This window comes from Balearica regulorum, chromosome 27 (genome assembly GCF_011004875.1).
Source record: "Balearica regulorum gibbericeps isolate bBalReg1 chromosome 27, bBalReg1.pri, whole genome shotgun sequence".
Lineage (NCBI taxonomy): Eukaryota > Metazoa > Chordata > Aves > Gruiformes > Gruidae > Balearica > Balearica regulorum.
Window position 1 is genome coordinate 794,299 of NC_046210.1, and position 27,249 is coordinate 821,547.

The 27,249-nt window shown below is 39.0% G+C and overlaps 2 protein-coding genes across 3 annotated transcripts; one reads left to right on the forward strand and one right to left on the reverse strand.

Annotated features, from left to right (window-relative positions):
• Nucleotides 1-1,181: 1,181 nt before the first annotated feature.
• GKN2 (gastrokine 2) lies at nucleotides 1,182-27,202 on the forward strand. Of its 2 annotated transcripts, XM_075736585.1 has the most exons (8): nucleotides 1,182-1,232; nucleotides 5,774-5,884; nucleotides 8,714-8,772; nucleotides 24,179-24,232; nucleotides 24,771-24,902; nucleotides 25,413-25,523; nucleotides 26,340-26,493; nucleotides 27,042-27,202. In XM_075736585.1, exons 2-8 carry the CDS (start codon nucleotides 5,791-5,793, stop codon nucleotides 27,119-27,121), a joined length of 684 nt encoding a protein of 227 aa, XP_075592700.1. In that variant the 5' UTR covers nucleotides 1,182-1,232; nucleotides 5,774-5,790; the 3' UTR covers nucleotides 27,122-27,202. The 2 variants fall into 2 exon arrangements, with proteins under 2 accessions (XP_075592700.1, XP_075592699.1); XM_075736584.1 differs by lacking the exons at nucleotides 1,182-1,232; nucleotides 5,774-5,884 and adding an exon at nucleotides 18,525-18,627 and having other exon boundaries at nucleotides 8,631-8,772.
• On the reverse strand, nucleotides 5,854-10,879 carry GKN1 (gastrokine 1). Its single transcript, XM_075736586.1, has 6 exons — nucleotides 10,838-10,879; nucleotides 10,172-10,225; nucleotides 9,659-9,799; nucleotides 9,329-9,451; nucleotides 7,188-7,329; nucleotides 5,854-5,991 (listed from the first exon to the last, which is right to left on the reverse strand). Exons 1-6 carry the CDS (start codon nucleotides 10,847-10,849, stop codon nucleotides 5,894-5,896), a joined length of 570 nt encoding a protein of 189 aa, XP_075592701.1. The 5' UTR covers nucleotides 10,850-10,879; the 3' UTR covers nucleotides 5,854-5,893.
• Nucleotides 27,203-27,249: the final 47 nt, after the last annotated feature.

Genomic DNA, 27,249 nt, shown 5'->3' on the forward strand with positions numbered 1-27,249 from the left:
AGAAACAGAAAGAAGGCACAATGTCAGAAACGTGTTACGGCAGCCTTTTGCTGAGGTAGCTGTGATGCTGCCCAAGCTGAGACTTAGCACCTGCACCAGCCCTGGGCGGGCAAAATATGAGGTCATGTGCTCCTTTTTGGGCAGTTGTGAAGAGGAGGTAGAGCTGCCATATGAAGGTTTGCGTATCTGAGTGATATGGTTGCTAAAATCCTGTGAGATAAGGCTGCTAGGAGATATTAACATACAATGTTGCAGTTCCTATAGCTAGTATAGGGGTCCTGGGTAAGCAAGTAGGGTCTGGGGCCTTTTAAAGTTTTATACAGATGCTCTGGAACAATTTGTTTGTAGCTACAAAGACTGAATTGCACAAATTATGGGGTTATGCATACAGAGTTTTGTGATGTATTTGAATGTTGCACTGCCCTAACGAAGGGGCTGAGAGTAGTCCATGAATTCTTTTTTGGTATTTTAAAAGAAAAGGAGCTGAATGAAGGATGTAAAAATAGGAAGGGCAGAAAAAAGGCTTCTTCTCTGGGGACCAATGCGCTGGTTTTGAGCAATTTTGGAAGAGTACTTAGGGTTAGCTTCTGATCTGAAGCACAGCTAGGGCCCTACAGTATCTTGTCACTAGCTTATGACCTATGTCTGCTTAAAGATTAAAAGCAGACATAATTTCTTTCATTTGTTTCTAACTGGCCCTGATATGAACAAATATGTAGTGTTGAAGGAAAAAAAAAAAAGCTGTATATCAGGAAAATAATTTTGGTCTGAAGCTAGCAGAGGGAAAGGAGGGGGAATGGAGGAGATCAGATTCTCTGTGGATACAGGCTGACAGAAGGCCCAGGAAAGCTTGGGGAAAAGCCAAGGAATGAGGCATCAGATGAAGCTTAGAGCACTCTGAGATGGAGGGAGCTGCTGACAAAGTGAAACACCATGCTTTGTGCTGTAACTCCGACTTTCTTCAGGGCTAGTCCTCTTCATGTGTCTATCTTAAGAATGGGTCTTCTTGTTTATGATCTGGTAACAGCAGCATCAACACTCTGAGAAAAGCAGCTCTGTAATAGGAAGCTCATGTGAGACACAGGAGAGGGTGTTGGAATTTGTGTCTGTCCCTCCCTAGCTAAAAATGCTAGGAACAAAAATATTATGAAGACTATAGCTTTTGTGTGAAAGACCTAACAGTTCTTGGAGAGACTGGGTGTGTTGTATTGTTTGTGTGAAAGAGATAAGAGGTAAGGTGTTTTAATTGCCTACAGCAGTTCAAGGGGTATTTAAGCTCCACGCATGTCCTTGGTGTGTGACTAGAATTTGCATATGTAAATGATGGAGGAAGTGGTATCAGCAGGTTTTCTTGTTTTGTCATCTACTCCCTTAAACATATATATGGGACCTTTTCTGAAACTCACAGTTTGGGAGAAGCTGGTTCTGTCAGTTTGTGGTAACAGTGGTGTTGCTGACAGGTGAGTCATAGCACATGGCAGTATCGTGTGGGTTTTGTGAGCACCCACTTGGGTGTCTTTGGGAGTTGCTCCCTTTGGCTCACAAGTGTCTGACCTGTATGGTGCATAATGGCTCCTGTCGAGACCTCAAAATCTCATTCCCCAGTTTCCATGGCACTTCAGGAAGCTGTTACAGCAGTCTGCATGGATAATTGAGATGTAATGAACTGCCTGTGATGACCAATCTTATTATCACAAATATAGCATCACTGTACAGGAATTACTTCCCTGTTTTCAGTGTAGACATGTCCTTAAATTCCCTGGCCCTATTTTCAGATAGTGTAATTCAGCACAGCTCTGCTAGTATCAGCAGAGCTACACTGTCCTACGTGGTGCAGGACAACAGACTTCTGTGGGTATGAGTTGTATGCCTTTACATTTCAATTGTACCACGTATAACTCAAGCCTGTCACCCAGTGGCCGGAAGGCTTTTTTTGTTCCCTGGATTGCTCTAATTTTTCAAGTGATCAATAACTCCCTTGTCTCTTGTTTTTATTTGACTTTGCCCTTCTTTGATTTTATTTGCCTCTGCTGCAACATGTAAGACTGTGCTGTGTTATTTTTCTGGCGATTAGAGTTTGTTCCACTAGCTTTTTTAACAAAAAACTGCTAACAAAAGGCCGCTAACTCTGCATATGTAAGTAACTTCTTCCTGAAGAGGAATATCAGGTTAAGTATACAGATGAAAATGTATTGCTTGTAATGTATTAAATAAAGTAGGAGAAAATATCATGTAGGGAATAATTCTGCCATAATGTAAGAAGTCTTGTTTTTTAACTTCTGCCTAACCCTGCCTAGGAGCAGGGGGTGCAGTCAGATGAGCTGTTGTCCCATTTGGTCGGTGCTGTAGTAAATAGGGTTGTGTAATAAGGCCATGTACTTCTCAGCAGCCTTCCCTCCTCTACACAGTGCTGCATGTATATTGCTTCTGTTTGCCTTTAACCATTTCCAAGCACTTTGCCAGGGCTGGAGCATCCTTGCAGCTCCTCTGTAAGTGTTTTTTACATTCACTTATAGCTGGACAAAAATCAGCCCCATCTACTCAAAGGGGCATCTATCATCAGGAGTATCTTTCTCTGTAACTGAATTTAGACAAAGATGATCAGTCTGGTTCCCACTGATCTTGACTTTGGAGCACATGTTGAGGAAATCATTAGGGGCTTCTGGTTTTCAGTATTTCTGGAAATGGGGTGGCTGAATTTGACCTCCTTCTTAAATGAAAGCACTCAGTTCAAAGTATTTTCTAAGAACCTGAGCTTAAAACTCTGAATGCTCTAATGACCAAGTCCAAAACACAGCACAGGTGTCTGGATTCTCAGTCACCTGTGACTTGCAAGAATGCTAATTCAGTATTCTCCTTAGGATTCTGTTCAATTTGATCAAATATTTAGACAGCAGTAATTAACCCCTTGAAGATGCATCACGGTGCATGAATCCTGAAACAATTAAATCTAGGGTAACAACAATTATCTAGAAACATGCATCTAACTTTGAGCAAGTGAATAAGCGAACGGCACTGAGAAAGTGCTGTTTGTTTAAATGAATATCAGGATCTCCTGCAGACTGGTTTCCACTTAAGGCAAAAGGATAAGCAGACATGCCCAGCAGGAGGGAGCAATGCTGCACAGAATGAAAGATTCAGATTTACTGACCACATTTCACATAATCCTATGGGATTTAAAAATAAATCCTACTGCCTTGCTGGATTTGCAGTCTGACTCACCCTTTTCAAAGTGCTGTAAACATGGAGAATGTGATCATTTATTTCAAGGCATTGTATATTAGCTGACTCTGTTCGTCCTTGAAGACTTTCTTTGTGAGAGGTTAATTATACTGATAGGTGCTCCCAACTGGAGTGATAAATGGGAAACTTTTCATCTTCATCCTGTGCTGTGTTGTCAAATTATCCTTCTCTTAAGGATGTTTACAGACTTCCTTTGAGTATTAATAGTCTACTGTCTTTAATACTGCACTTATTAGTGCTTGCTTTAGATTTTACAGGACAAAATGCAGAAGAGCATGTGCAGAGTGCAACTGCGGCTTTTTAAAATCCCAAATCATTGTATATTGGAAGCTGGGAGATAGTTTTGTGGACATCCTGCCATGAACTGCTCTCTGCCATTAAATGTCACCTGCTGGACTACAGTAATCTTCTGCAGTGCTGGAGGATTTGTAGCAAGGCTGTTGTTGCTGTATTCATTCTTCAGAACTCTCACGCCAGCAAAGTGAAGAAAATATGTACATAATGCTGTGGGGGTGTGCTGGCAGGCACAGACTCTGAGCTGGGGTAATGAGACAGATAACAGCTCTGCTTGACAACAAGCAATAAAGTTTCTATTGAAGCATCAGGTTTATTTGAGCCCTTATCTTAACTCTGTTTCTTCAGATTGCTTGTACTCCAGTCTTGCAGTAAGCACCATAGGTGTATTTTTGTTGCTGCTGAGAAGTTTCTTTGGTATGTTTGGTTTGGTGGTTGAAGTCTCCTTTTTTTTTCACTCATGTATGTTTGGTATTAAAATGCACATACTAGTACTAAAAAGTTTCTTTCCATTCCCTACTGGAAAGGGAGTTAAATAGAGAAATGCCAATAAGAAGGCAAAGTAGGGCATGACAAGAGCTGAAAGATTTTGTTAGGATACGGTATAGTGACTAAAAATAAGTGAAAATCTCTCCTAAACTTTTATTCTTGTCTCTTTCCATCATATTTAGCCTCAGCCTGAGCAAAACGAGAACTGATGGTGTGTGAAGGAATTAAAAGAACTTGGGTAATACCAAAAAGGAAGGAGATTAGCAGCAGCAAACTACTGTCTCCTGCTAGGCGTGATGTGTGCTAATCCAGATAATTCAGATGCTTTTGCCTGAGAAGTGCCTAAGTAAACTCTGTATCCTTTCAAAGTGCTACAGAATAAAGCCTCTGGGGATCAGTGAGAGGATAATGGCAACTGATGGATGTTGCATGGCTGATATTCTTAAAGACAGATTTCTAGTCACCTGGATGGCCCAGGTTAGAACAGAGGAAATACTCAAACTTGATTTTAAAGTTCTGAGCAACAGGGACCTTGCCTTGCTAAAGCTTTACTGTTTAATGGCCCTACTCTTTTTTTTTTTTTTTTTTTAAATTGTTCTTTAATTCCCCTCTAAATGTCTCTACTTTCAAATGCTTGGCATTGGCTTCTTACTCTCTCTAGAGCTTTGATTCTCTCTACGACAGTGGCTTGATTGTATAAGAAATTTGGGGTTAGGTGTCCACGGCAGGATCAGGGAGAGGAAAATTGTTGTCAGGTGACAACAGGTGAAGATAAATGCACCCTTCCAGTCTCTACTTGTTCAAAAAAAAAGTTAACTTTGTAACAGCAAGCTTCATGCTGGGTCAAAGTAGATAGGGGATTGTTTATATTTAGCCTAGAGCTGACAAATCAGACACAAACACTTTGTCAAATGCCCTTGTTAATTCAGCAGAAACATTACTGTATTACTCACTTGATTCATGTGAAATTTATAAGACTGGAAGATTGGACATAGAATCTGGGACTAGCTATTGGGGAAAGCGCAAAGACTCTTTCTACATGTCCCTGGCAACATAAATGGAATAAATCTTTCATCTCCCTTTACAGTGCCACTGCAGCACTAAGGAAGGAAAACTAAGCCTGCTTTTTTTTTTTTTGCCTTTTTTTTTTTTTCCATCTTCAAGGCTGATTTAGAGGCGTTTGGGAGGAGACAGCTGGGAATCTTGCGCTGATCCACTGTATGTGGACCAATAATGGTGGTTATATTGCATATGCATCTTTGAAGCAAAGCTTTATCCACCTGAGTGTTCAATGTGATGTGGGCCTCTAGCCAGTCCTTGCTATGTACTGGAAAAAATGGAGGACTATTTTAGGAAAAGAACAACTCTAAATACTACAAATTAGACTCCTCTTCTCCTACAAAAGGCAAATACGTTGTGTTGTCCTTCTTTCTTTCTACATTTCATGCCACGCGAATCAGATTTTTAGTGTGAGGCATCTTTCCCTGAGAAGAGAAAGGAAGGTCTCTGTATGCCTTATTTGTAAAGTACAAATTCTGATGCTTGCCCACTTCTATGGGTGTGCCCCATCTTAAGAGCAGGCTTTTAAAGGAGCATTTGAAGGGCTCAAAAGGAGAAGAGATGCAATCAAAATACTTTTCTGGATGTGTTCATAGATGATAAAGGTTATAGGAATGAGAAACCAGCCAGTTTATCCATGCTAAAGGTCTTTAATTGAAAGATATGGTCACCAATTGATCTGTTTCAGCATCTGAATCATCAAGAATGAAACTCTCGAAAGAGGAGATGCCAGGGAAGAACAGCATCAGGGTCAGCTTTGTGCAGCAGCTATCGGGCATCCGTACTTGGTTCAAGAAAGGTAAGGTTTTCAGATCTTGTTATTGCCACGACAGTAGTTAAGGTCCACAAGTTGCAGGACATCAAGTCTAAGGCATGATCCTTGGTTGTAGGATGTGTATTGGGGTCCTTTAAAAACAAGAAAAAAAACCCACCAAACTGTGAGGTAATACCCAAGATGGTGTTAAGTGATCTGTGTGTTCATTGGCAGCCGTTAATACCTGGCACATTGCACTCGCATTTTTAATCAAATTGAGCCATCTCAAGTACCAAAGCAATTATCAAAGCAAGCAGCAAGTAGGTAGAAATGCTGCTATGTCAGAATGCAACATCCTATGCCTGATCTGTAGAGCATCTTTCTCATGACAGGGTTTGCAGACAATCAGCTTGCAGTAAAGGCTCAGAGTACTTTGTTGGTGCTTCAGGATTAACTCCTCTGAGTAAAAACCTAGTTCCTTTATATATTTAAAAATAATTTCTTTTTCTCCCACAATACAAGAAATTCTATTGCAAGTGATCAAAATATGATTATGGCACCCACAGCAAACAACAGTTGATTTGTACTAGTCTCTATAGCAATGGCTGGCATTCTACCACAGTGAATTTTTATTGCTCTGAGTGAGCAATCTTTTTAATAATTGCTGCAATAGAAATATTTTAAATGTATGAGTGAAAGAGTCTTCTGTAGTCACCAAACAAAGCTGGATCTTTAACTCAGAAATGAATGATCACAAAGACATACTATTAATCTTCTGGTTTTCCAGTACAGTGGGATACTATATTACACTCTATATTGTTAGTTTATATTATTGTGCATTGTATGGTTATGCTAGTGCCAGGTTTTGACATTATTGGAGAATCCTTGGAAGTGTAGGTCACTAAACTTCTAGGTAATGTGATCATTCCACATCTGAAAAAACTACAGGGAATGAAGCAACTTGGCTTTGTATTGTGAAACACAAGTGTCTGTGATTCCTCAGTAAACTTATCAGCAATCTCTGAACTGAAGGACAGTGGTTCTTAGGACTACCCTTTTTCTTTACCTTGGCATTACAGATGAGGTCAATCTGCAAAATTCTGGGCCAAGACTTAAGCCGCTTTAAACTTTCCTTAAAGAAGTACTAAGGGTTTGGATCGGATCACTTATGGAGGTTGTAACTCAACACTGTTCCAATCCTGATCTGCAGAGACACTGAACCCTTTCTGCAGCTCCTGAGGTTCTTGATTTGTGTTCCTCTCTAGTTGGAACAGCAGCATTTGTGTGTTATTCCCCAAGGAAAAAAAATGCCTGGTTAGTTAGACATAATTCATTCGATTGCACTCACCGTGAACTTCATAAGCCACATAGGTTGCGAGTCCTCTGCACATAGCAAAGATGTCTGGTCCGTAAGACTGGAGGTCACGGACAGGTCTCTTGATGAGGACGAATGTGATCTCCCTTGTGGGTTGTCCTTGACCTTTCAGGTTCTAAATATCAAATAACATCATTCAGAAAGATCAGTGCCTTGATGCATTTCATGCTCTGTATATTCCTATTTCTGGAATGATGACTCAGTACTTGGTGTTTTGCTCAAAACTGTGTTTAGTACAGTCTTTTAATCCACTGTGTGACTGTAGGACCATTAGCAAGCATTGAGGATGGCTCCTATGGTAGATCTTTCTATAGGAGTTGAGGTGGAGGGAGGCTAAAGAGAACTGGGAACTCAGTTAAACAGCTGAACGGGAAGAGAGTAGCGCAGTCAGTATTTTAACAGAGAGCTCCTACAAAAGTATTTCCTCAGTCGCTTACTAACCTCTCACCCTAGAGGTACCCAGGTTGTAACTTGGAAGCATGGAAAGACAAGTCTATTCATACAGCCTTCTAAAATGAGAACCAAAGAGGGCAGCAGCAACACTTGGCAGATACATTTAGATGAAAATTATTTGCCAGGAATGCTTATGACCTCTTTGAGAACTGAATGTTTTAGTGGGACAGTTTTTTCTGAACTGCTCCAGAGTGCTTTGTTTCAAATGGATTTCAAAATTATTTCCCTACTTGAGTGCTTTGTTGTCTGGACAAAGTGTCCGGATGCCTGTATTTTCTCTTACGACCTAGGCTTTCTGCTGGTTTGTATCTCTCATGATTCAGCTACAGCCACAGGACTTCTGTTCTGGCTCATACAGTTAAAATGGAGGAAAGGCTGTTGAATATAGAGATGCTCGCATTACGCCCTAAAGGAAAATGTAAGTCTGAACAATAGTGTCTGCAAAGCACTGTTCCGAAATGAAAAATGCAATTTTGTATTGAAATGACTCAGAACTATTTTTTAGGTATTGCTATCTAAAAAATAATTAATGTCATTGAATGTTTCCTAATATAAACTGTTTCTTAGCAACCTGCTAACCTAAACTTCCTCAGAGAAAATATTGCTGGGGAGGGAGGGGGAAGGGGGGGATCATGCACCTACTTTTTTTCTTTTGAAAAACCATCCCCGAATTCCCAAGCCACGTTACTGTTCAGAAAAACAATCCTGCCACTTGTAAAAATCTCATCCTCTCAAGAAAGAAAAAGCACAGTTAAGAAACACTTGATGAACTCCAGGGTAAAGAGACACTTAACAGGGACAACTGGGATTGATGTAGGCTTTCAAAATTATGGTGGAATTTTATCAAAGGGTTCCTGAAAGCCCACTCCAAAATGCTTCCTTCTTGCTGGTAAGCAAGGAGTTGAGATAAGCTTCAGGGGGCACAGAGGTGCACCTTAGTACAAGCAAGCCTGGAACTATAGCTAGAGGTGAATGGTTTTGCTCAAGCCTGTGCTTACATAACTCTCCCCTTTTTCTTCCCCACCTTGCCTTCTTGCCCTTTAAAGCCAGGATTTTTAAAAGGACTCAGTTCTCAGACTTTGGGAGAAGCCAGTGTCTACAAAAGGTTAGTATGCTGAATGCTGAGATAAATTTTAAAATGTCTGTGCTAATTCTGTGGGCTGAATGTTAATATGGTGCTTCGTTCTTTTTCAAAAGTCTTGAAAGCTTGAAAACTTATTTAAACTTTTTTCCTCATTACTGGATTATTTGTTCTTCCTCAACTAGAGCTGCCTAAAAAAATTTTTTTAGCCTGCAAAGAATGTGAGATTGTGAAGAGTACCATGCCAGAAATCTAAAATCTCTAAATATGAAACAGTATGAAAAAGCAATCAATCTAAATAATCTTTTAAAACATTATAAAAATAATCTAAGTGATCTACAACATGGAAAAAACAGGAAAACCCTCCACTGCATGCACTTGAAACAGGGTATTCTAACTTTTCAAAAGTTTCAAATTATGTTAATGTAAAATGTCATTGAAAGTGATGCAACATCATAATTAATGGTGTGATCTAAATGGCTTTTAAAGTAACTGTTGGTTTAAAAGCTTTTGAAAATGGCAATATCTCTGACATCAATTTACTTTGCATTACCGTACAACTTTAAAAAGGAGTAGTTACCTGTAATCCTGCCGTTCTTTCTTCAACCACAGTGGGAAGTGTATCAAAGCTAGGCATCTCATTTCTGTTCATTACGGAAATGAAGCAAGCTCTCTCTGACAGCACTTTGGTTGCAATGAAGCCCTGTAAAATAAAGTTATTGACAACTAAGAATTCAGTTTTTCAATAAAGATTGAAATAAAGTCTGTATTAAAGTAATACATGCAGGCAGTTTTTGCCCCCAAACTTGGATTCAAAATGTTACAGAACTTGTTTCTTTATACTTTGGTCAGCTTATAGGAGCTAGTCTCCTTGTACATTTTCTGAAAAAGCCTGCTCCTTGCCACTCACCGTATCGTAGTTCCAAATGGTTTTCCATGACCCACGGCTGCTCTTTTCCTCAATAATTGCCACACGCCATTCCCTATTGATGGTCAGAGTTTGGTAGCCTCCAGAAACGGTGATTTGCTTGCTTACGTCAGTATTCTGAAACTAGAAATCAAAATAAAACAACATTTTTAGACTTTCAAGTTAGTCCGTCATCTCCTCAAAGCTTTAGAAAATCACTGCTGTAATAGAATAAAAGCTGGCCCACAGGGAGCACCTTTAGTCACCACAGTATTGTCCAGTTGACAAAGAACTAAGGCTGTGGCATTCTGGAGTAGTCAAAAGAATTCTTTTAATGGATTCAATGAATAATTTCTGTATATTACACCTATCATCTTGGGGTTTTAGACTTTTATGTGTGAATGAAGTTTTAGATTCTTTTCCTCCAAAGGGGTGGGGAAAGAAGCAAGGAAAGCTCAAGAGGTGGGTAACATAGAAACAGCACCAATGTATGTGTAACTTGGTCGCTATACTCACATAATCAGCAAGGGCTGGAGTCAGCAGGAGTCCAAGAAGGACGGTAGTCACAATCTGAAATGAAAATGGAAAACAGAAGTGTAACTGCAGGTCTGGCTGACAAATTTGGTCGTGAGAATCCTAGTGCCTTTTTCCTAATGTGGTGTTTAAGTGTACTCCTTGGATCCTTTTTTGCTTTCACATGGCAATTACAGTAGTCACCTAAAGTAATCAATCCTTGCTTTACCCTAGAATAATGCAAACTAGACATGAAGTAGGTTGCTTTTTTAAGAACTGAATCTGAAGTTGCTTCTGAGATCTGTACAGTCATACAAATATTTTTCAAGAATGAGGAGAAGGAATTTAATTTTTTTTCTGCTTAGGCATTACAGGAAAGTGGTTGATCCATTAGTGCATTACTTCAGTTTTGTGAAACTGTTGACAAAAATGGACATGGAGTAGGCTTCCCGTAGGTTGCATGAGGTAGAGTTAAACCTTTAAAAGAAATCTTTACCTTTTCATCTGACTACGCTAACAGTTTGAGTTGCTTACTCTGGAGGAGAAAAATCTCCCCAGAGAATACCTTTTTGCTATAGAGAGGCATAGGGTCTTCTGAGAGATAAAGGCAATAGTTTTTGATTCAAAGTTTTAGTTTATAAAGAGAAAAAAAAAAGCATTCATACTCACAGTGAATTTCATCTTGACTGCAGAGCTGATGCTAGTGCAGGTAGAATGAACGATCTGAACAGTCCACTTTATATACGTTTTCAGAATTAGGTGTGGAACAGTTAAGTGTGGAAATAAAATTATTTTGTAATTTGTATCCCTGTCTGCATGTCACTGAATTATTTCCTGCTGTAACTACTTCATAAATATGGGGATTGTACTTCCGCAAATTTTGTCCTGCCAGAATCTGATAATTATCAGATAAGAATCCATTTGCAGTGAAAAATTTTTATAGTAACTTTCTGACATGTACTAATTACATTTGAAAATTCACATCAAACTTAAGACCAGAGATAACCTAGGGTTTTAAAAAAAAGTAGACAAAACAAATAAAAGCCTTTGGACCTTCCAAAATATACTGTATGTTACCATGGAGCCATTGGGCCCATCAAAATATATGGCCCAAATACAGCATTGCCAATGAAAATTGTTTTACAATTAATAGGCAGTTCAAGCTATAATATTACATATATGTGCAAGTCTATGGATGTCCCTTTGTTATTTTAGGTGGCAACAATAATTATGTTCACCTTGCCTCAGCTGCTTTTCTGTGGTGATACAAATACTTATTGAAAGAGGTGATGTTTCAGTTAGGGAGGTTTTTGAATACTTGGTGTTTGTGTAAAGTTGCTCAGTTTCATTCTATGTGCATCCTGAGTCTGTGGCAAGGAATGACAGAAAAAGATTGCAAAATTACTTTTCAGCTGGAATCCAGCACACTATTAAATTAAAGGGTTTTAATATCTAAAAATCACTTCTAGCTAGTCCTGCAAGTGCAATGTTTAATTAAATCTGGTCTCAGTTTCACTGAGTCGAGCCCACAAGTCCAAAGGGACATTTTTGGTACGTACCGTTATGCCAAACGGTGGTTACATTCTTGGTTCTTTACAAGCAGCAGCGCTTGCACGGATTTGTGTGAAAAAAACACAGGTTTGTGCCGCGGGTTCTGAGGGCAGACCGCACTCATCGTCGCCCGCTTGTGGCGCCTCTGGGGGGAAGAAAAAAAAGTGGAGAAAACTCCCTACGCGGCCCGACGGGAATGAACTCTTTGAAGGAACAAAAGAACTTGCTTTTGCTGAGGTGCAGGAGAGCAGACGTGAGGCGGCGTCGGGCGGGAAGGCTGTGAGGCGTGTGAGGGGGGGAAGAATAACGGTTGGGAAAAACAGCGGGAAAACCTTGCTGAGGCGGCGGTGCTTCAGCAATGCTGGCTGGAGCAGCCCTGGCACATTAATGCCATTTCAACTTTATTAGTTTACAATTATTGAAGTATTTTTTTGCCTGAAAGACTGGTGCTAGACCTGCTGGTGGTGTCTCAAGTCAGAATATCTATTTTTATGGGGCTTTAAAAAAAAAAATCCCTCACAAATCAGGTTGTTTCTGCACCTTGAATTTGTCTAAAAATACATGAGGGTATTCAAATACATCTATTAGATTATATTATGGCTTCTTAATTTTACTCAAGTCACTCTTTTGAACTTCTTTCTGTCAATACAGTTTTTCAGGTGGTTTTTAATCTTCATATTCTGTCTGCTGTGGGATAAAGGAAAAACAGAGCCATAGGACTTAGGATAAAAATCTCATGACTTTGTAATGCTGATGTGGCATGCTGATGGGTGGTCCTCAGAACTTCAATTACAATTTTAATTAAATTAGGGAAGATGGTGAACTGGTATTTTCCAGACAGCCCAAATTACTGAAGTGATCATTGTAAATCATGGAAATTGTGTTTAGTGGCTCAGGCCTCATCCTTGTTGAGGAGGATCTTTTCTTGTAAGGTAAGCAACTCTAATTTTCTGTGCTGTTAAGAATATCTATATATCTCTGCACTTAGACAGACATTTTGAAACACAGTATTGTCATCGCATCAGGTTCACTGGAGTCTTTGCTGTCATGTCTCTAGCAATCTCTTTTTGAGTCTTGTTCTCTTCCCAGTCAGTTTAAATCTGAATCAATTTAAATTTGAGTAACAAACATTGTGAAATGTAATAACATCCTGATTGGAACAAGAAAGCGTCAGAATGTAATATTGCAATTAAATTCCTAGGGTCTGAAAAAAGCAAGTACTTTGTCTCATCAGTTCAGTAGTAGTTCCCTGTCTTCTGTATAGGACACATGGTTCTTTAAGCTTTTCATGTAATAAAAAATAAGCTTGGAGATGTATTAAGCATCACAATGTGTAATATTGTAGTAAAAATAGGAATCTGTGTGCATGAAGTTAAAGCAGTTTTGCCAGAAGCTGGACTTTGCTGCAAATGTTTTGTGCCCTCTTATGAAATTTTGGCCTTAAACAAGACAGGATTGGAGCAGGTGTTGTCCCTTGCTGGAAGCATCCATGCCCTGGTATTCCCTGCCAAGGGGACTACAGAGTCTCTGGTTTGATCCCTATAGATCAGCAGCCTTGCAGGGATATAGGGATACCCTCTTCTTGCACACCATGCTGTGACAGCTGGGGCTGCGTGATGTTGTGCTGTGCCATAGACCCTGCTCAGGCCATATCCCTGCTGCCTCGAGGGACTTGACATCATCATGTGTTAGAGTCTGGCCCATAGTCTTCAAGAGCTCGAAGGCCCCCAGAAAGACATTTCCCAGTGACATGTGATAGGATAAGTGAAGAGGGCTGTGCCTGTTTTATCTCAGGGGAAATGCAATGTAAAGTTGCAGAAGGAAAGGAGATTCTCTCCAGAAACCCCAGGCAAGTTGGACAGGAACTTTTGTTTAAATACTGCGACCATATGGTTGCTTTTCTTTGGAGGTGCTAAAATATTTTTGGGTGCAGTTTTGCTTTGGTTTTAATGTCAGTTAACTATAAAGACCCCAAAACCATCATTTTCCTGAACAGAAGAGGCTGCTACATCCTCTATTTGAAGGATGACTGTACCTGAATGGGTAAAATATCTCAGAGTAACTCCTTTCAAACTCCAATAAAAGGGCCTCTGAGCAAGGAGGGAAGGTGAAGTTCTGGTATTTATCCCTTACTGAAGTGATAGGTTTAGATGAAGAAACTAGTCCAAGCCATTTGGCCTTAGTTTTGACCTAATTATAATTTGACTCTTTCAAATTTCCAACTTTTAACTGTTTAGGGCATGGGGTTTTTTGCTTCCTGTGTTAAACATTTATCAAACATTAAGCAACATCTGTATTCAACACCAGGCTGCATTTAATACACTTATTAATTCCATTATTTGCTGCTTGATTTCTAGGTTGATCAGAGCAATAGCGCCTCTGTCTTTTTGTAATTGGCCATATTGCATTGCAATGCTTATTTTTTAAAATAAAACATTCTAATACTTAATATGTCAATAAGTTAAAATAAAAATAACTCAGATATGCTTATTTCTATAAACCTGGACTTCAGACCATATTATCTTAAATAGGGTTAATGCAGTAGGTATAGCACCATTTGCTTACAGTATTGATGAATAATTGCTTAAGGCAGCATGTGAAATCTCACTGGGAAATTGTACAGGATGAGGTTTAAATGTCAAAATTGGGATTATGCAAGAATGCTAGTTTAGCAACTTGTCTTTGGAATTGCTTCCACTTTTTAAAAGGATTACTAAAAACACAGCGCAGACCAGTGTAGGTTGATGATAAATTTTACTGAGACACAATAGCCTCCACACAGAGCAGAAGAGACAGATAAGTTATTGAAAATGTGATCAAGGGAAGATTATCAAGGAGAAAAATCTTGTTCATGGGTATATGGTTCTATGAATTTTCTTCTTCAAAACTGCGTCAGGAATAATTGGTGACAGTAATAGATGGGCAGATCATTAATCTTAACTTTCCAGCATGAAATGTCTTCCTTTAGGAAATTTGATCCTGAAAGAAAAGGAAAAACTGATTAGATTTGGACTGAGAAAATAAGAGAAAATGTAGCTGAAATTATTCCAATATAATATTGCAAATGTACCAGGAAATGCCATTTAAGAGCTAAGCTGTGTCTTTCTAAACTTATAGTACAAGCAACTGTTAGTGCAATGTTTTTAGACAAATTGAAGCTGCAAATTGAGCTTTGAATCTCAAAGTCCTGCCGTGGCAGGACCAGTGGTAGCTGGGTATTGTATGTGCATGAAGTTGCCTAAAAAATTCAGACTTGGGTCAACATCTAGAGCCCCAAACCTTCCTGAAAAAGCCTAGTCTCTAAGAGAGTGGAGGAGTAGAGCAGAGGAGTGACAGACCTGCTGCTTTTCCTTATGCACGCATTCATTGATTTACAAAAAGTCATGGAAACCCACAGGATTTCAATAATTGTTCATCTTCACTTAAATCTTTTTCATCCTTATTTGTAATCTTGTTAATATTTATTTTGGTACACAAAACACTGTTACTAGTATACTCACCAGCAGCTGGGTAAGCAAGGTAAGAGGAAATTCCTCTGCAAAGAGCTTGAATGCGTTTTCCATATGGGTGCAAGCTTTGGAGTCTGTTTCTTGAGATAATAAAGCGATTCTCTCTGGGTGGAAGTTGGTGAGGACGAGGTCCCTAAGCAGCAAAGAAACAAACCCAGGAAACAGCATTTAGAAAAAGCAAAAATGGAGTTCAGAATCTGCGTGTAGGTCTTTGATTATGGAGAAAGGGCTATTCAAGTGCAATGTAACTTTTGAAAAACTGGAATTTTAGAGTGACTCAGCCCTGCTGAGAAACTTGTCTTCAGTTCTTGGAGCCTTTTTTACTCTTTGTGTAGGGAATAAGTACTTTTCACAGGCAATTTCATTCACCATCCTACCTTGTGTCCTTGAGGCGGTGCAGGAAACCGTTTATCAAGTAAAAACCTCTTGGCCATTTTAGCAATGATGCAGGTGTTTTTTGAAAATACCTTGGTTGCAACGTAGCCCTATTAAAATAAAAAAAAGCTTTTTGCAAACAATAGACTGAATGATAAATGGATTGCCAGAGAAGCACTGGTTAAAAAAAAAAAAAAGGCTTTATACAGTACAAATAATCATAGGGAAGGAAAATATTGTTTTTTCAATTATGTTGTCTGGGTAAATTTGTCATGGAGTCTGGCAAGGGACTTTAGTAAAACGTAAAATGCCTTCTCCAGTAATGCCACGTGTATGATACATTATATTGCTTAAGTCAGGTGAAGGAGCTCACGGCTGAAAATATCAGTGCAGCATACAGTAGAGCAGAAACAATAAAATCATTAAATGGAAACATTTTTAAGCATCTTCTCTAAAATCTTGTTGAGTTTTGTTGAAGGTTAGGTGTTTTTGAAAAACCTTTTGGTTATTTTCCATTTCTTTGAGCCATAGTGGCAGCCACTTACAGTCTTGATGTCCCAGACAGATTTCCAGGCCTCAGAGCCCTCTGTTGAGTCGCTGCCGACCCTGGTGTCGGTGAAAGAGTGATGTGAGTTTTCATCATGGTGCCCCTTAAAATTTTTCTTGCCGTTCTGATTTTTGAAAAAGATGAAAGGAGGTAAGGATTTAGGTTTGTGGATTCCTGGTAGTCTTCACTCAAAAATGCAATAGCTCTAGTAACCAATGTTTTGGAAAATTATTACTCTTGGAGATCGGATTGAAGGGGAGAGAATTTCTGGCCTTAGAGGGGAGGCTGGGAAGCCATTAGTACTGTTGTGTTAAACTTTACATTAAGGCTTTATCTAGCCCTGGTTTTCATGTCTGATGGAGCAACATTATGAAGACAGACAAACTGTAACATTACTGCTCTACCCCCCTACAGAATGCCTATTAGACCAGGTGGGAAAGAAGACATTGTTTCATTTAAACACTGAAGGATTTCCTTTAAAGTTAAACACTAAACTGGATGTTCAGAGTCAAACTTAAAAAAAAAAAAAAAAATTCTAGGAAAATTAAAATAATTCCTTACTGTTCTTTCCTCAGCAGGAACTTGCAGGCGGAGGGTTATGTACAGTATTTCACTGGTGTTTTTTGGTCAGATCTTTCATGCTAATACTTGTTTCTCTCCACACAATTATTTTCACAGTGTTTAAGCTAATGTCAAGACAGACTGTTGATTTTCTATCTAGCAACTATCTTTTCCCTTGATATATCAAGGACTGAAATATTTTCTTTGGTATATATATAAAAAAGAAGCTTCCTGCTAAGTATCAGACTTTAAGTACAGCTTTATTTTCAGAAACGTATTTTTCAGAGGCTGTAGCTGAAGACCAGTAGTTCTTATGGCAGCAGTGTTTAATTGCATTTAGCTCTATACTTACCCTGTTAGCAAGAGCTGCAGCCAGGAAAACTCCAAGAAGAGAAATAATCACAATCTGAAATGAATAGTTGAAGCTCACAACACTTTAATATGGTGACTACTTATCTTGCATCAAGTTATTTGCTGTCTTAAAATAATTTTGCCTTCATGTACATAAAGTTAAACATGCTCAGCACTTTTCTGAAGTGAGGTCTAGCTGATGAGTATTTAAATATGCACAAGAGCTTTTTGTTAATGAGCTTAGATCATCAATTCACATAAATTACTCTTAACCATCTGAGGTTAAGTATACTTTGCACAGTTAAGATGATTTAAACATAGTGGCTTTTAAAATACGTCCAGCCCCAGTTCAGTAAACTCCTTGGAAAAAGGTGGTCTGAAATATTTTGTTTAAAAGGGTGAACTTTTCACCCTGAGCCTTTGATTTCAGACATGGAGCAGGTCCATGAAATGCCCATGTGCATGTGCACTTATTGTGAGGAGTTGGAATATGGATGCACAGTACAGCTTTCTACTTGGAACACAGCAGAAATGGGACTTGAGCATCCTCATAGTAGATTTCATACCTCTGAATACAGGGCGTATAGCATAAGGGTAGGCACAGTCATTTTTGTTCAGAAAAATGTAACGTTAAACACTTTGTTACCCCTTTATAAAATAATACAGTTTCAGTGACTCACATGCTTGTTGTTACTCAGATTTCTCTAGGGTCAAAACTACTGCTGATTTTATATTTTTTTGAGATTTAATATGATGATAAATTCTTTTGTAATAATTATGGTGAACAATTGTTCTCTTGGAGACAATCCCTCTAATATTGAATCAGTCACGTATTTCATCTACTTCAAAGGATGATTTTTATGAGCAAGATCCAAGTGTGACTCAGTATTTAGCACTAACATTTTGGAATTTATCCTGCAACAGTTTCAGGCTGCTGTAAATACCCCTGCTTTACAGTCATGCACTTGGACTCTTTCATGTCTCATGGTTCTTCTGTGGTCTCATCAGATAGCAGTGCCATAACTTTATATAACTTGTTGAGACTGACTTGCATTTGACTTGTGAATGAGCGAATATTGCCCTTTCAACGTTTTACGTGTGCATTGCCCTTGTAATAGAGAACTTCTCTCTTTCACGTTTGAGTAGGCATATGGAATGAAGTCACTGCCAAAAGTGAAATTTCACCCATGCAGTCCCGACCCATTTGGCATTTTTACTCTAATCCCTACATAAATCACTAGTTTACTAGGTGCCAAGAAAGTCTCAAAATAATTTTAAAACTGTCCAACCTTAACACTTTTATGAGAAAGTGATACATATACTTACAGTGAACTTCATTTTGATGGTAGGTGAGGCATGATCTGCTGGTAATTGATGTGTACTCTTACTTTTTATACAGTAATAGCCCAAAGTTAAATCTTAAAATCGGTTTACCTTATTGGCACGTGCCCTGTGTTCACAGAATTGTGACGGGTTTCCTGGGGAAGTGCTCTGATAAGAGGAGGCTTTGATACCAGCCCAATTGAATTCACTTCATACAGGAAGATGAAAGAAAACTTGTCATGGTAAGTTCAATGCGTTTTATAGTAACTTTTAAATAAAATTAAAAAAAGAAAAACCCAGAACCAGAGAATAGATGCCTAATAAAATTTGTAGTGACGCTTTGTGCCTACGTGGCAAAGGACTCAGCCTAATATTTTATTCATAGCTGATACCATCTTTTAAATCAATGGAGGTGGTAATCTTGCTATGTTAAAAATGTAAAGTCAGTTCCCAGAAATCATGAGGTTGGTTCTAAATTATAGAAATTACTAAGTTATTTTGTTAACCTTTCTTTCTGAGCTTGTTCAGTTAGGATCTGCTTTCCAGTCTTCAGGCATGGCCTCTGTTTCTTCAGAGCCCCTTCATGAAAGTAGTACCCGATTATGGACTAAGGGCTAATTCTAGAAAGGGACCATAAACTGGCAATAGCAAAAAATCAGTAAGGGAAGAGCAGTAACAACAGGCATTTTGTGTCAACTATTATTTAGAAAATATCATAGAATGATAGACTGGTTTGGGTTGGAAGAGACCTCAAAGCCCATCCAGTTCCAACCCCTGCCATGGGCAGGGACACCCTCCACTAGCCCAGGTTGCCCAAAGCCCCATCCAGCCTGGCCTTGAACACTGCCAGGGAGCCAGGGGCAGCCACAATTTTTCTGGGCAACCCATTTCAGTGCCTCACCACCCTCACAGGGAAGAATTTCTTCCTAATATCTAATCTAAATCTGCCCTCTTTCAGTTGAGAGCCATTACCCTTTGTCCTAAGTAGATTTTAATATTTCTCTGAATTTGATAATTATATGCAGAGCCACAGCATAAGAGCTTATTTGCCTTGTTTGTTGCAGAAACTTTGCAAAATGTTTAGGTTTTTTAATTGGCCAGTACAAATGTCTGAGTCTTTTTGCCCAGGAATATTGTCCATTGCTGTTTAATAAACTGATATATATATATCTCCTCAGATAATTTGGATTTGTTTCTTAGCTGTGCCTGTTACAGAAGAAGCACTTTCAGAGGTGCTCATTTACTTACTCCAAAAGTGCTTTTTTGTTTAGCAGCAGTTCTGTTGGTCCCTCTGTATACTAATTGTGCGCTTTACTGTAGCTCAGCATGGGTTTGCACACTTAAGTTTCCTTTGCATTGCCAGAATGGTATGATGGGGACTTGGTCTCATTGTAAACTCTGAACTAACTTCTCCACTGTCATCAATTGCTGAGGATCATTGTTGCAGCTGTTACTGGAAAAGCCAGGAAATCTTACTTTAGTTGAGAAGGTGAGGCCCAATTCTCATTTACACCAATCAGAGCGGCACTCTGTCCTTCTGCTACTAACTAATGCATTGCTTGGACAACGTGAGTGCAGAGGAGGTGTAGCAGTCTGCCAGCACTGTGAGCAGAGAGCTCTGTTTTTCATCTATTTTGCACCCACTTTGCAGTTTGCACGAGGTGTAAAATATGGTGAATGAAAATAATAAATTGCTGAGGGAAAAGATTTACTGTTCTTCTAATTGGACTGATTTGTGGATGCCAAATGGAGACAGGTATGTCCTTAGCCTCCAGGATCCGAAATACACAAAAAAAGTCTTATTTTGTATGTCACAAAATCCTCTTATAGTCTCTGGAAACTTAATTAATCGACTAGTTCTCAAGAAGGGCATTGAGAAACTGAACTGTGTAATGCTAATCCCTACGGTTTCATTAGCAATGAGTTGGAAAGCACTTTTGTCCTTTTCTTCCAACAACCGTAGCCAATTTGGCCATTACAGTAATGCGTCACACTTGGAAGCCTGAATCTCCACATCTTCTCTCAACTTCTGATTACTGGAGTAGTTTGTATGGCAAACACACAGCTAGAGCATTTGACATTAAGAATAGCGTACGAAACTAATTACAATAGTAGAAGCCAGGAAAAAGGGTAGGGAGGAGTGCTTTTACTGTATAAAACCCTGTTTTTCCAGTACAAGCTTGTGTCTGTCTCATTTTTAAGGCTCAGCTCAAGGCATTCTGTTTCCATACTAAATTCTTGTACCACTGTGCAGCAAACTCCCAAGGCTAAGAGCCATTCCAGTTTTAACCCTATTCTCAAATTAGTGTTTCATTTAGTGCACATACTTACATTTTCATGTGTTTTTCTAGGCATTACTGGCTAGCAAGAATAAAACTGCTGAAACTTTCTGGATTCATCCTTGAAGCTTGATTTATTATTTAACTACAGAATGTGATTAATTCTGCTTGACCTTGTGCCACATAGATTGTTCTAGACAAACTGTGTCACCTCATCTTAATCTAAGTGTGTGGCATACCCAGCTGAATGCAAATGGAAGCACAGAGAATTTTGTTGATTTTTTGAGGTGTTGCTTCATTCTTTACTTTTGTCCCACTACCTGCTCACTCCCTGATAAAGTAAATATTTATGAAAAGTACCTGGGAAAAAACCCCATGAGTCACCAGGGGAGTTTATTATGATAGTATAATCTCACCTTAACTTGATTGAATCCATCTCCCTTATGTGTTGAAATTCCTGTTTGGTAATCAGCCTTGAACTGAAATTGTACAATTATTCTACTCATTTGATGTTCAAGGTTCTCAAGTGCTTAAATGATTTTTAGTGCATGACAGTGCCAAATAATGGGTCAAATTCTTCTGGGAGTTTTACTTATGTAGATTAAGAGTAATTCTGTAGCTTAATCATGTTTCATCAGGGTAAATTAGAATGTATTTGAAAATATTTCACCTTTTTAAAGTAACAGAGAAATTAATTTTCCTGTGACAATAAACATTGCTATGCTGTAACAACCTATTACTTGTTCTGAACATTACTTAAATTCCATTTTCTGCTGGCTTCCCTGATATGACCAACTCCAAGTGTAACAGTTGAGGAAAAAGTGATTTTATTAGGGGAAAAGTTGGAGAGTCTTCGCTTGGATCAAAAGTATACAAAGGCAGAAAACTACTTTGAGAATGTGGGCATCATTGTGAAGTTTCAAGTTCACTGAGGGATTTGAGTCATTGCTTCTTATGCTAAACCTCACTCTGCCTGAGGATTGGGGAAAGTGAAAGTTGTGCGTGTGGAAATTAGAGTGGGTTATAGCCCTTCTTAAGCAGCTCTTACTTAAATTGCTTCACATAGAAGGGCACTTGAAGGACTCTTGGTGTAGTCATGGATAGTCTTGCCTCTGGGTGCAGGCGTGCTAATTTTGGATGTATTACTGGGAGATGTGTGCATTCACTGTGGGGGGGAAGTCTCCAAAAAGCAAGGCTTTCCTTTTGGAAGTATATCTAGGCTTAGCCTGAGAGAACTAGGAGTGTGTTCTCTCTTGCAAGAATGTTAATTAGTCAAATGCTTTTTAGAAATTAATTTTTGGCCTTGTCTGTTCAGATCAGTAAAACTCAGTCAGTTCTATGTAAGGTGAAAATCATGAGATCGTGGCTATTGTTGTAATTCTCCTTCACTAAATAACTGTTGATTTCACATGTTGTGCTTTTACCTGGGCCTAAGCTTATTGATGCTTAAGAAAGAAGCTCATGCTGCTTGCGTGTTTTTTAAAAGAAACGAGTATATGAAGGCATAATGACTAATGGAAAGTTAATTCAAGCTTTAGTTTAAAAGCATTTAAAACTTACTAAAGCTTTTTTGTTTTAGCTTGTGGTGCCTGAACCCTGTTAGATTCCTGCTATGAAAGGCTTATTTGACTGCTGAAATCTACTCTGAGTATTTCTGACATATCTGTAATCTTAGAAACAAAGAATCTTTTGAGAAGAAGGGACAGAGTGAGCTTTCAAGAGGAGGATAACATCAATCTAATCTAATCTAATTAGTCTAATCTAACTGTGCTTGTCACAATTTGATATCTGTTTATATGTATTCTGAGATATTGCTTAGCAGCACAGCTTTGTTACACTTGAGATAACATTTTCCATGCGGAGTTAGGTGGAATAAAGCAAATGCGTGCAATTTCCTTTTTTTTCATTGAGGCCTGTTTGCTGAGAGAGATTTCCATTCAATCTCTTTCACCTTTTTTCCGATGACTGAGATTACAGAAATGTGTTGGCTATTAGGTTGAGTTCTTGTTTTATTAGAAGGGAATAGGCCTCATTTATGACTTTCTAGTAGAAAGTAGAGCATGATACGTCAAGGTTCTGGCACTGACTGACGTGGAGTCACAGATGAGGAGGAGTCCAGGTGAGGTCGTAGTTGTAGTAGAATACTTTTCATGGCAATATCATGCGTTCATTGACACTTTCATAAAATAGAGAAAACAGAGGGAGCGTTAAAGGAGGAATGCCCATCCTACTCCTTTTGTTTTGTGACCTTGTGTGAACACACATCCTCTGAAGTTTCATGTCACTCCTTTGAGTGCTGAGGAGGCTAGGAGTTACCCGGATTGTCTTGTGAAGCACAGTTGTTATTCCTAATTATGTCACTAATTTCAATGCATGGGTTAATACATTATGGTAACCAATCAAAAATGAGCAGCACTTCTTGTTAAGAGTTCATGTGTATATTAGATGGCAGAATTGGTCTGTTTGGTGACTGGCACATAGGCCACCATGACATAGGTTTTTCTTTCCAGGATTTGTCTGCAGATTATCAGGCTGTTAGGAGTTATATTTTGGAAGACAAAATGCAGTTCGTATGAATGAATAGTAGAGTTATTCCTGATGTCATTTAATTCTGGACAATATCCTGTTAAATATTTAAAAAATGGAACAAGCAAGAGTGGGAACTCCTCTAAAGTTTAAACCAGTAAATAATAGCCATTTGTAGAGTTATTGATTTTATAAAAGCTGACTTACTGAGTGCTTTTAACATATCGGGGTCAGGTTATCTGTGCCAACCCAAAATTCAGATATGAGGCTTACCACAGTGTGGCATGTAGATATGGACTTGTTCGAGTCATGAAGAAAAGTTCTGTCAAGTGTTTCCCACACCTCCAGCAAGATATAAAAGTTGAAGGTCTCTGGGATTTTGTTGCATTCTTACTTTCTGCAGCCTCTTGTTCTTATCTGAAAGAAAAATGAACGGATTTGTGAGTATATCCATTTTTGTTGAACTTGCATTATAAAAAGCTCCTTATTTTTAAAAACAAAAGGATAGACAGGAAGATGCTCAAGTGGTACAGTACCGGGACTAATATGATCTGTGTATTGTTTCTTTGGGTTGTTCAGTGGGAAACTTGCATTTCTTGGGTGTGCAGTAATCCTCTTGGAGTCAGTGGAAGCATCATTTGAGCAAAGAGTGCAGAACTTGATTACAATTCAGAAGGGGCATTTAGTCATGCTTTAATAATTCTTCATTTGCCTCTACAACTGTAATTAACATGGCATCAAGGAGGGACTTTTGAAAAGTACAAAAAATCTAATGGTTATCATCCTGCTTTTTCAGTTACAGGCAAAATAGAGCCTAATAGCAAGAATTTTACAATGAAGAATTGTAATTGCTTTCAACTGAGATGTGTTAAGTGGATAATTTTTCAAACATGCTACAGCTGCTTCCCTCAGTTAATGAACTGGTTGGGATTTTTTTATGGCACTGCCTGGTGTTTCTGTTGAGTGAGAATGCTTATTCCTTTTACAGGCTGTGGTTCTCGTTTTGCTGGGAGTCTTTTGGACTCAGACTTCTGCATTGGATGTAAGTAGACTGATAAGCCTTCTTGTTCAGGTACTCATTTAAAATGCATTAGATTCCTGGGCAGGGGGGCAAATATAATAGGAAGAAAAGCACAGAAGAAACTACCAAGATGCTTATTCCAAAGCATAAATAGCATTTGGCAAACGTGACAATCATATAAGTCAAGAGGCAGTTCTGTGCAGGTGCACAATAACAAGACATTTGGGGGGCATAGGTCCCCTTAGCTCAAGCTAGAATTTGGAGACTGTAGCAGTCTCCTGCCAGTCCCTGCTGCCACACAAAATGACTGGGATGCCCCACGCTGTTTTTCTTTAGCCTGCAGTGAGGGTCTGTCTCCTCCTTTCTCAGCCTGACTCACTCTTGCATAATTAATCTTCACCTCAAGGGTCTCCTGAGACTGCTAGAGATTGTTAAGGAATTTAGTATTTACATAAAGCAATTGTGCTTGCTTATTTGAGAGAAAGCATTTGTTCATATTGCACCTTTTAAAGGTGCAAGCCAGATGATAAACAATAATTTAATGTTTTTTTTACCAAAGACTTTTGTCCTGCAAGAACCTGGCAATGCCTATGTCACTGGAACTATGACTATTCACAATGAGGAACACATTGTTGAAGTTCATGTCCGTTCTGGCGTGTATTCCTCTGATACCATTTTTGACTACTCGCATGTAAGTAAATCTAAGAATCTGCCTAGACTTAATCTCTGAGGAAGTTTTTAAACTCAGAAATTATTTTACAGTATTTTCACCATAAGCTGTCCTGAAACACTGTTTCTTTGAAGACTCCCACCGCCTTTCCATCTCTTAGGCTATCCCTTTGTTTCACTCATATGATGGTGCAGTTTAAAAGACTTGTAATGAAACCTGTGGTGGCGGTTCACGAAAGTGAGAAGAATGTCATTGACCTCAACGAGGTCAGAGCTGAGGATGGGCTGCCATCACTCCTGTATAGCAAGCACAGCAGAAGTCTGTTGGAAAAGATAATTCCAGTCTTACAGGCAGACATTAGTGTGGGGAGGCTGATTCCATTCCCCAAAGGTGACAATGTAAATGCAGAGTCATTCCACAATAGTAGCCTGCGTAGCCACTTTGTGTTTCTTCTGGATTGTGCTAAAGAGTAGGAGGAATCAACTAATATTAGTGGTATTAATTAAATTAACTATATTTTTTTAATCACAGGGGTATATTGCAACAAGGTTATTTTCACGAAATGCCTGCTTTATCATGAAAATAAATAAGGAATACATCCCAGAGCTGCGAGAAATTGGACGCCTGGCTTTTGAGAGAAAGGTGACTTTGTAGCAAAACCCATACTGTATACAAGAAAGGCTATTGTATGAGAGTTGCATGGTGTGATGGGAGCCCTCCGTTCTGCCTTTAAGAACAGCTGTTCTTAGGAATGTCTCTTACTGCATTAGCAGTGATGATGAAGCGGATTTGACAAGATAGAGCTTCAAGGGAATACCATATCAAACATTGTTTTAAGATAATGAGCAATCATGACCCCCCCACACCTTGCAGTTTTATAGTGGATTGTCATCGTGACTAGAACTGTGAGATTCCGTATCCTTGGAATTAGTGTAATTTGACTATTTTGAGGTGATTGATTGCAATATGAGTTCAGACAGGTTTTTCCTCTCTTTGTTGTCATGCTGATATTTTGAGTTTGACATAACTTGAAATAATTTTGTTTGCAGAACAGAATTTAGAAATTAATTTACTTTGACCAGGCTTTGACTTTTCTATTCAGGCAAAGATTTTGTGAAGGTGACTGGAAGTATTGCCTGTAGATGAACTTGAGTTCTGGCCTGATTTGACAGCCTAACAGTAGCGCACTTACAGCAAAATTTACTGCCAATTAATATAGCTTATTATGATAGTAATGCAGCTCAATTTTGCTATGTTAACAGAACTAGTATCTAGTGAACTTTGTTTCTGAATAGATTGAAAATATTTATTTTCTTTAAAAGCATGTAGCTTCTTTAGCTAACGTTTTGTGTGAGGCAAAGTAAGGCGACTTTAGATTTTTGGGATTTTCTCAAAGGATGCCCTAGTAGAATGAAACCAAAGCTACATTACTGATGATGTCTAACATTCTCTTCTTAGACTATGGAGAAAGTATACTCTCCAAATATTGTGTGGGTACAGTTTCGATCTGGCCATTCCGTGCTTGGGAGTTTCAAAGACTGGCTTCTCTATGGCAGACCCATTGAACAGCTCTGCACAGGTCTGCCTCTCTACCAGCTTGCAGAGACTCAACGTAAGTTACAAGAACACTATGCTTCTGTTACAGTACACAAGCACCTTTCTATCCATTAAACTTAAGTCCATATGGTACCTTTGAGGCAAGAACCTGTTTTAGAGAGGAGTAAACTAGCTAGCAGGATTGAAAGCGTAAGGCTCTGGGATGCTTTGAAAAATCTGGTAAAGCACTGTTTCATCTTTAGGCATCTAAACATCTGGAACAGCTGTTCCAAAGTGGTTTGCCTTGTGTCAGGGGAAGCCACTGTGTAGGAGCTGTACCAGACTTATGCCCTAATGATACAATGGTCCCACAAGGCATCTGCTGTATGTCAGCATGCTACCGCTGTATGCAGGAAACAAGGAGCATAGAGGTGATTTAAAGCCATACAGACATTTCCTCCCTTTGAGTTACACCATAGAAGTTTTACACAGTATCTACTGAGACCAACAGGAGCCTCCAATAGGACCACAACTGGGGATTTGAAACTTGTGTATTTCACAGAATTTTCCTTGCTGGATACAGGGGTCTTGTCACTGATGTCTTCATTTTCTTGTTTCTTTTAGCACTACTGAATCTTCATCGCTGTAGCAATGCAGGAATTCCAAGCATTTTGGGCCTTAAAATCTGTGAAAAAGACAATTAGGCTGGATCTTGCTGCATGGAAATGGCTTGTTTCTTTGTATGCTTTTGTGATGGTAGCCATGTTCTCCAACTGGAACAAAACTCGGTGTTAGACTCAACTTGCCTATCCTAAGCTTTGAGTGCAACAAA

What these genes read in the sequence shown, in the direction of transcription:
- GKN2 (XM_075736585.1), top strand. Translation starts at nt 5,791, where the DNA reads ATGAAACTCTCGAAAGAGGAGATGCCAGGGAAGAACAGCATCAGGGTC. An exon ending in CCATTTTTGACTACTCGCAT is followed by an intron (nt 24,903 to 25,412) that starts GTAAGTAAATCT and finishes TTTTAATCACAG; the next exon opens with GGGTATATTGCAACAAGGTT. An exon ending in GCCTGGCTTTTGAGAGAAAG is followed by an intron (nt 25,524 to 26,339) that starts GTGACTTTGTAG and finishes TTCTCTTCTTAG; the next exon opens with ACTATGGAGAAAGTATACTC.
- GKN1 (XM_075736586.1), bottom strand. An exon ending in AAAGAACGGCAGGATTACAG is followed by an intron (nt 7,330 to 9,328) that starts GTAACTACTCCT and finishes TTTGATATTTAG; the next exon opens with AACCTGAAAGGTCAAGGACA. An exon ending in TGTGGCTTATGAAGTTCACG is followed by an intron (nt 5,992 to 7,187) that starts GTGAGTGCAATC and finishes TTGTTTTTAAAG; the next exon opens with GACCCCAATACACATCCTAC.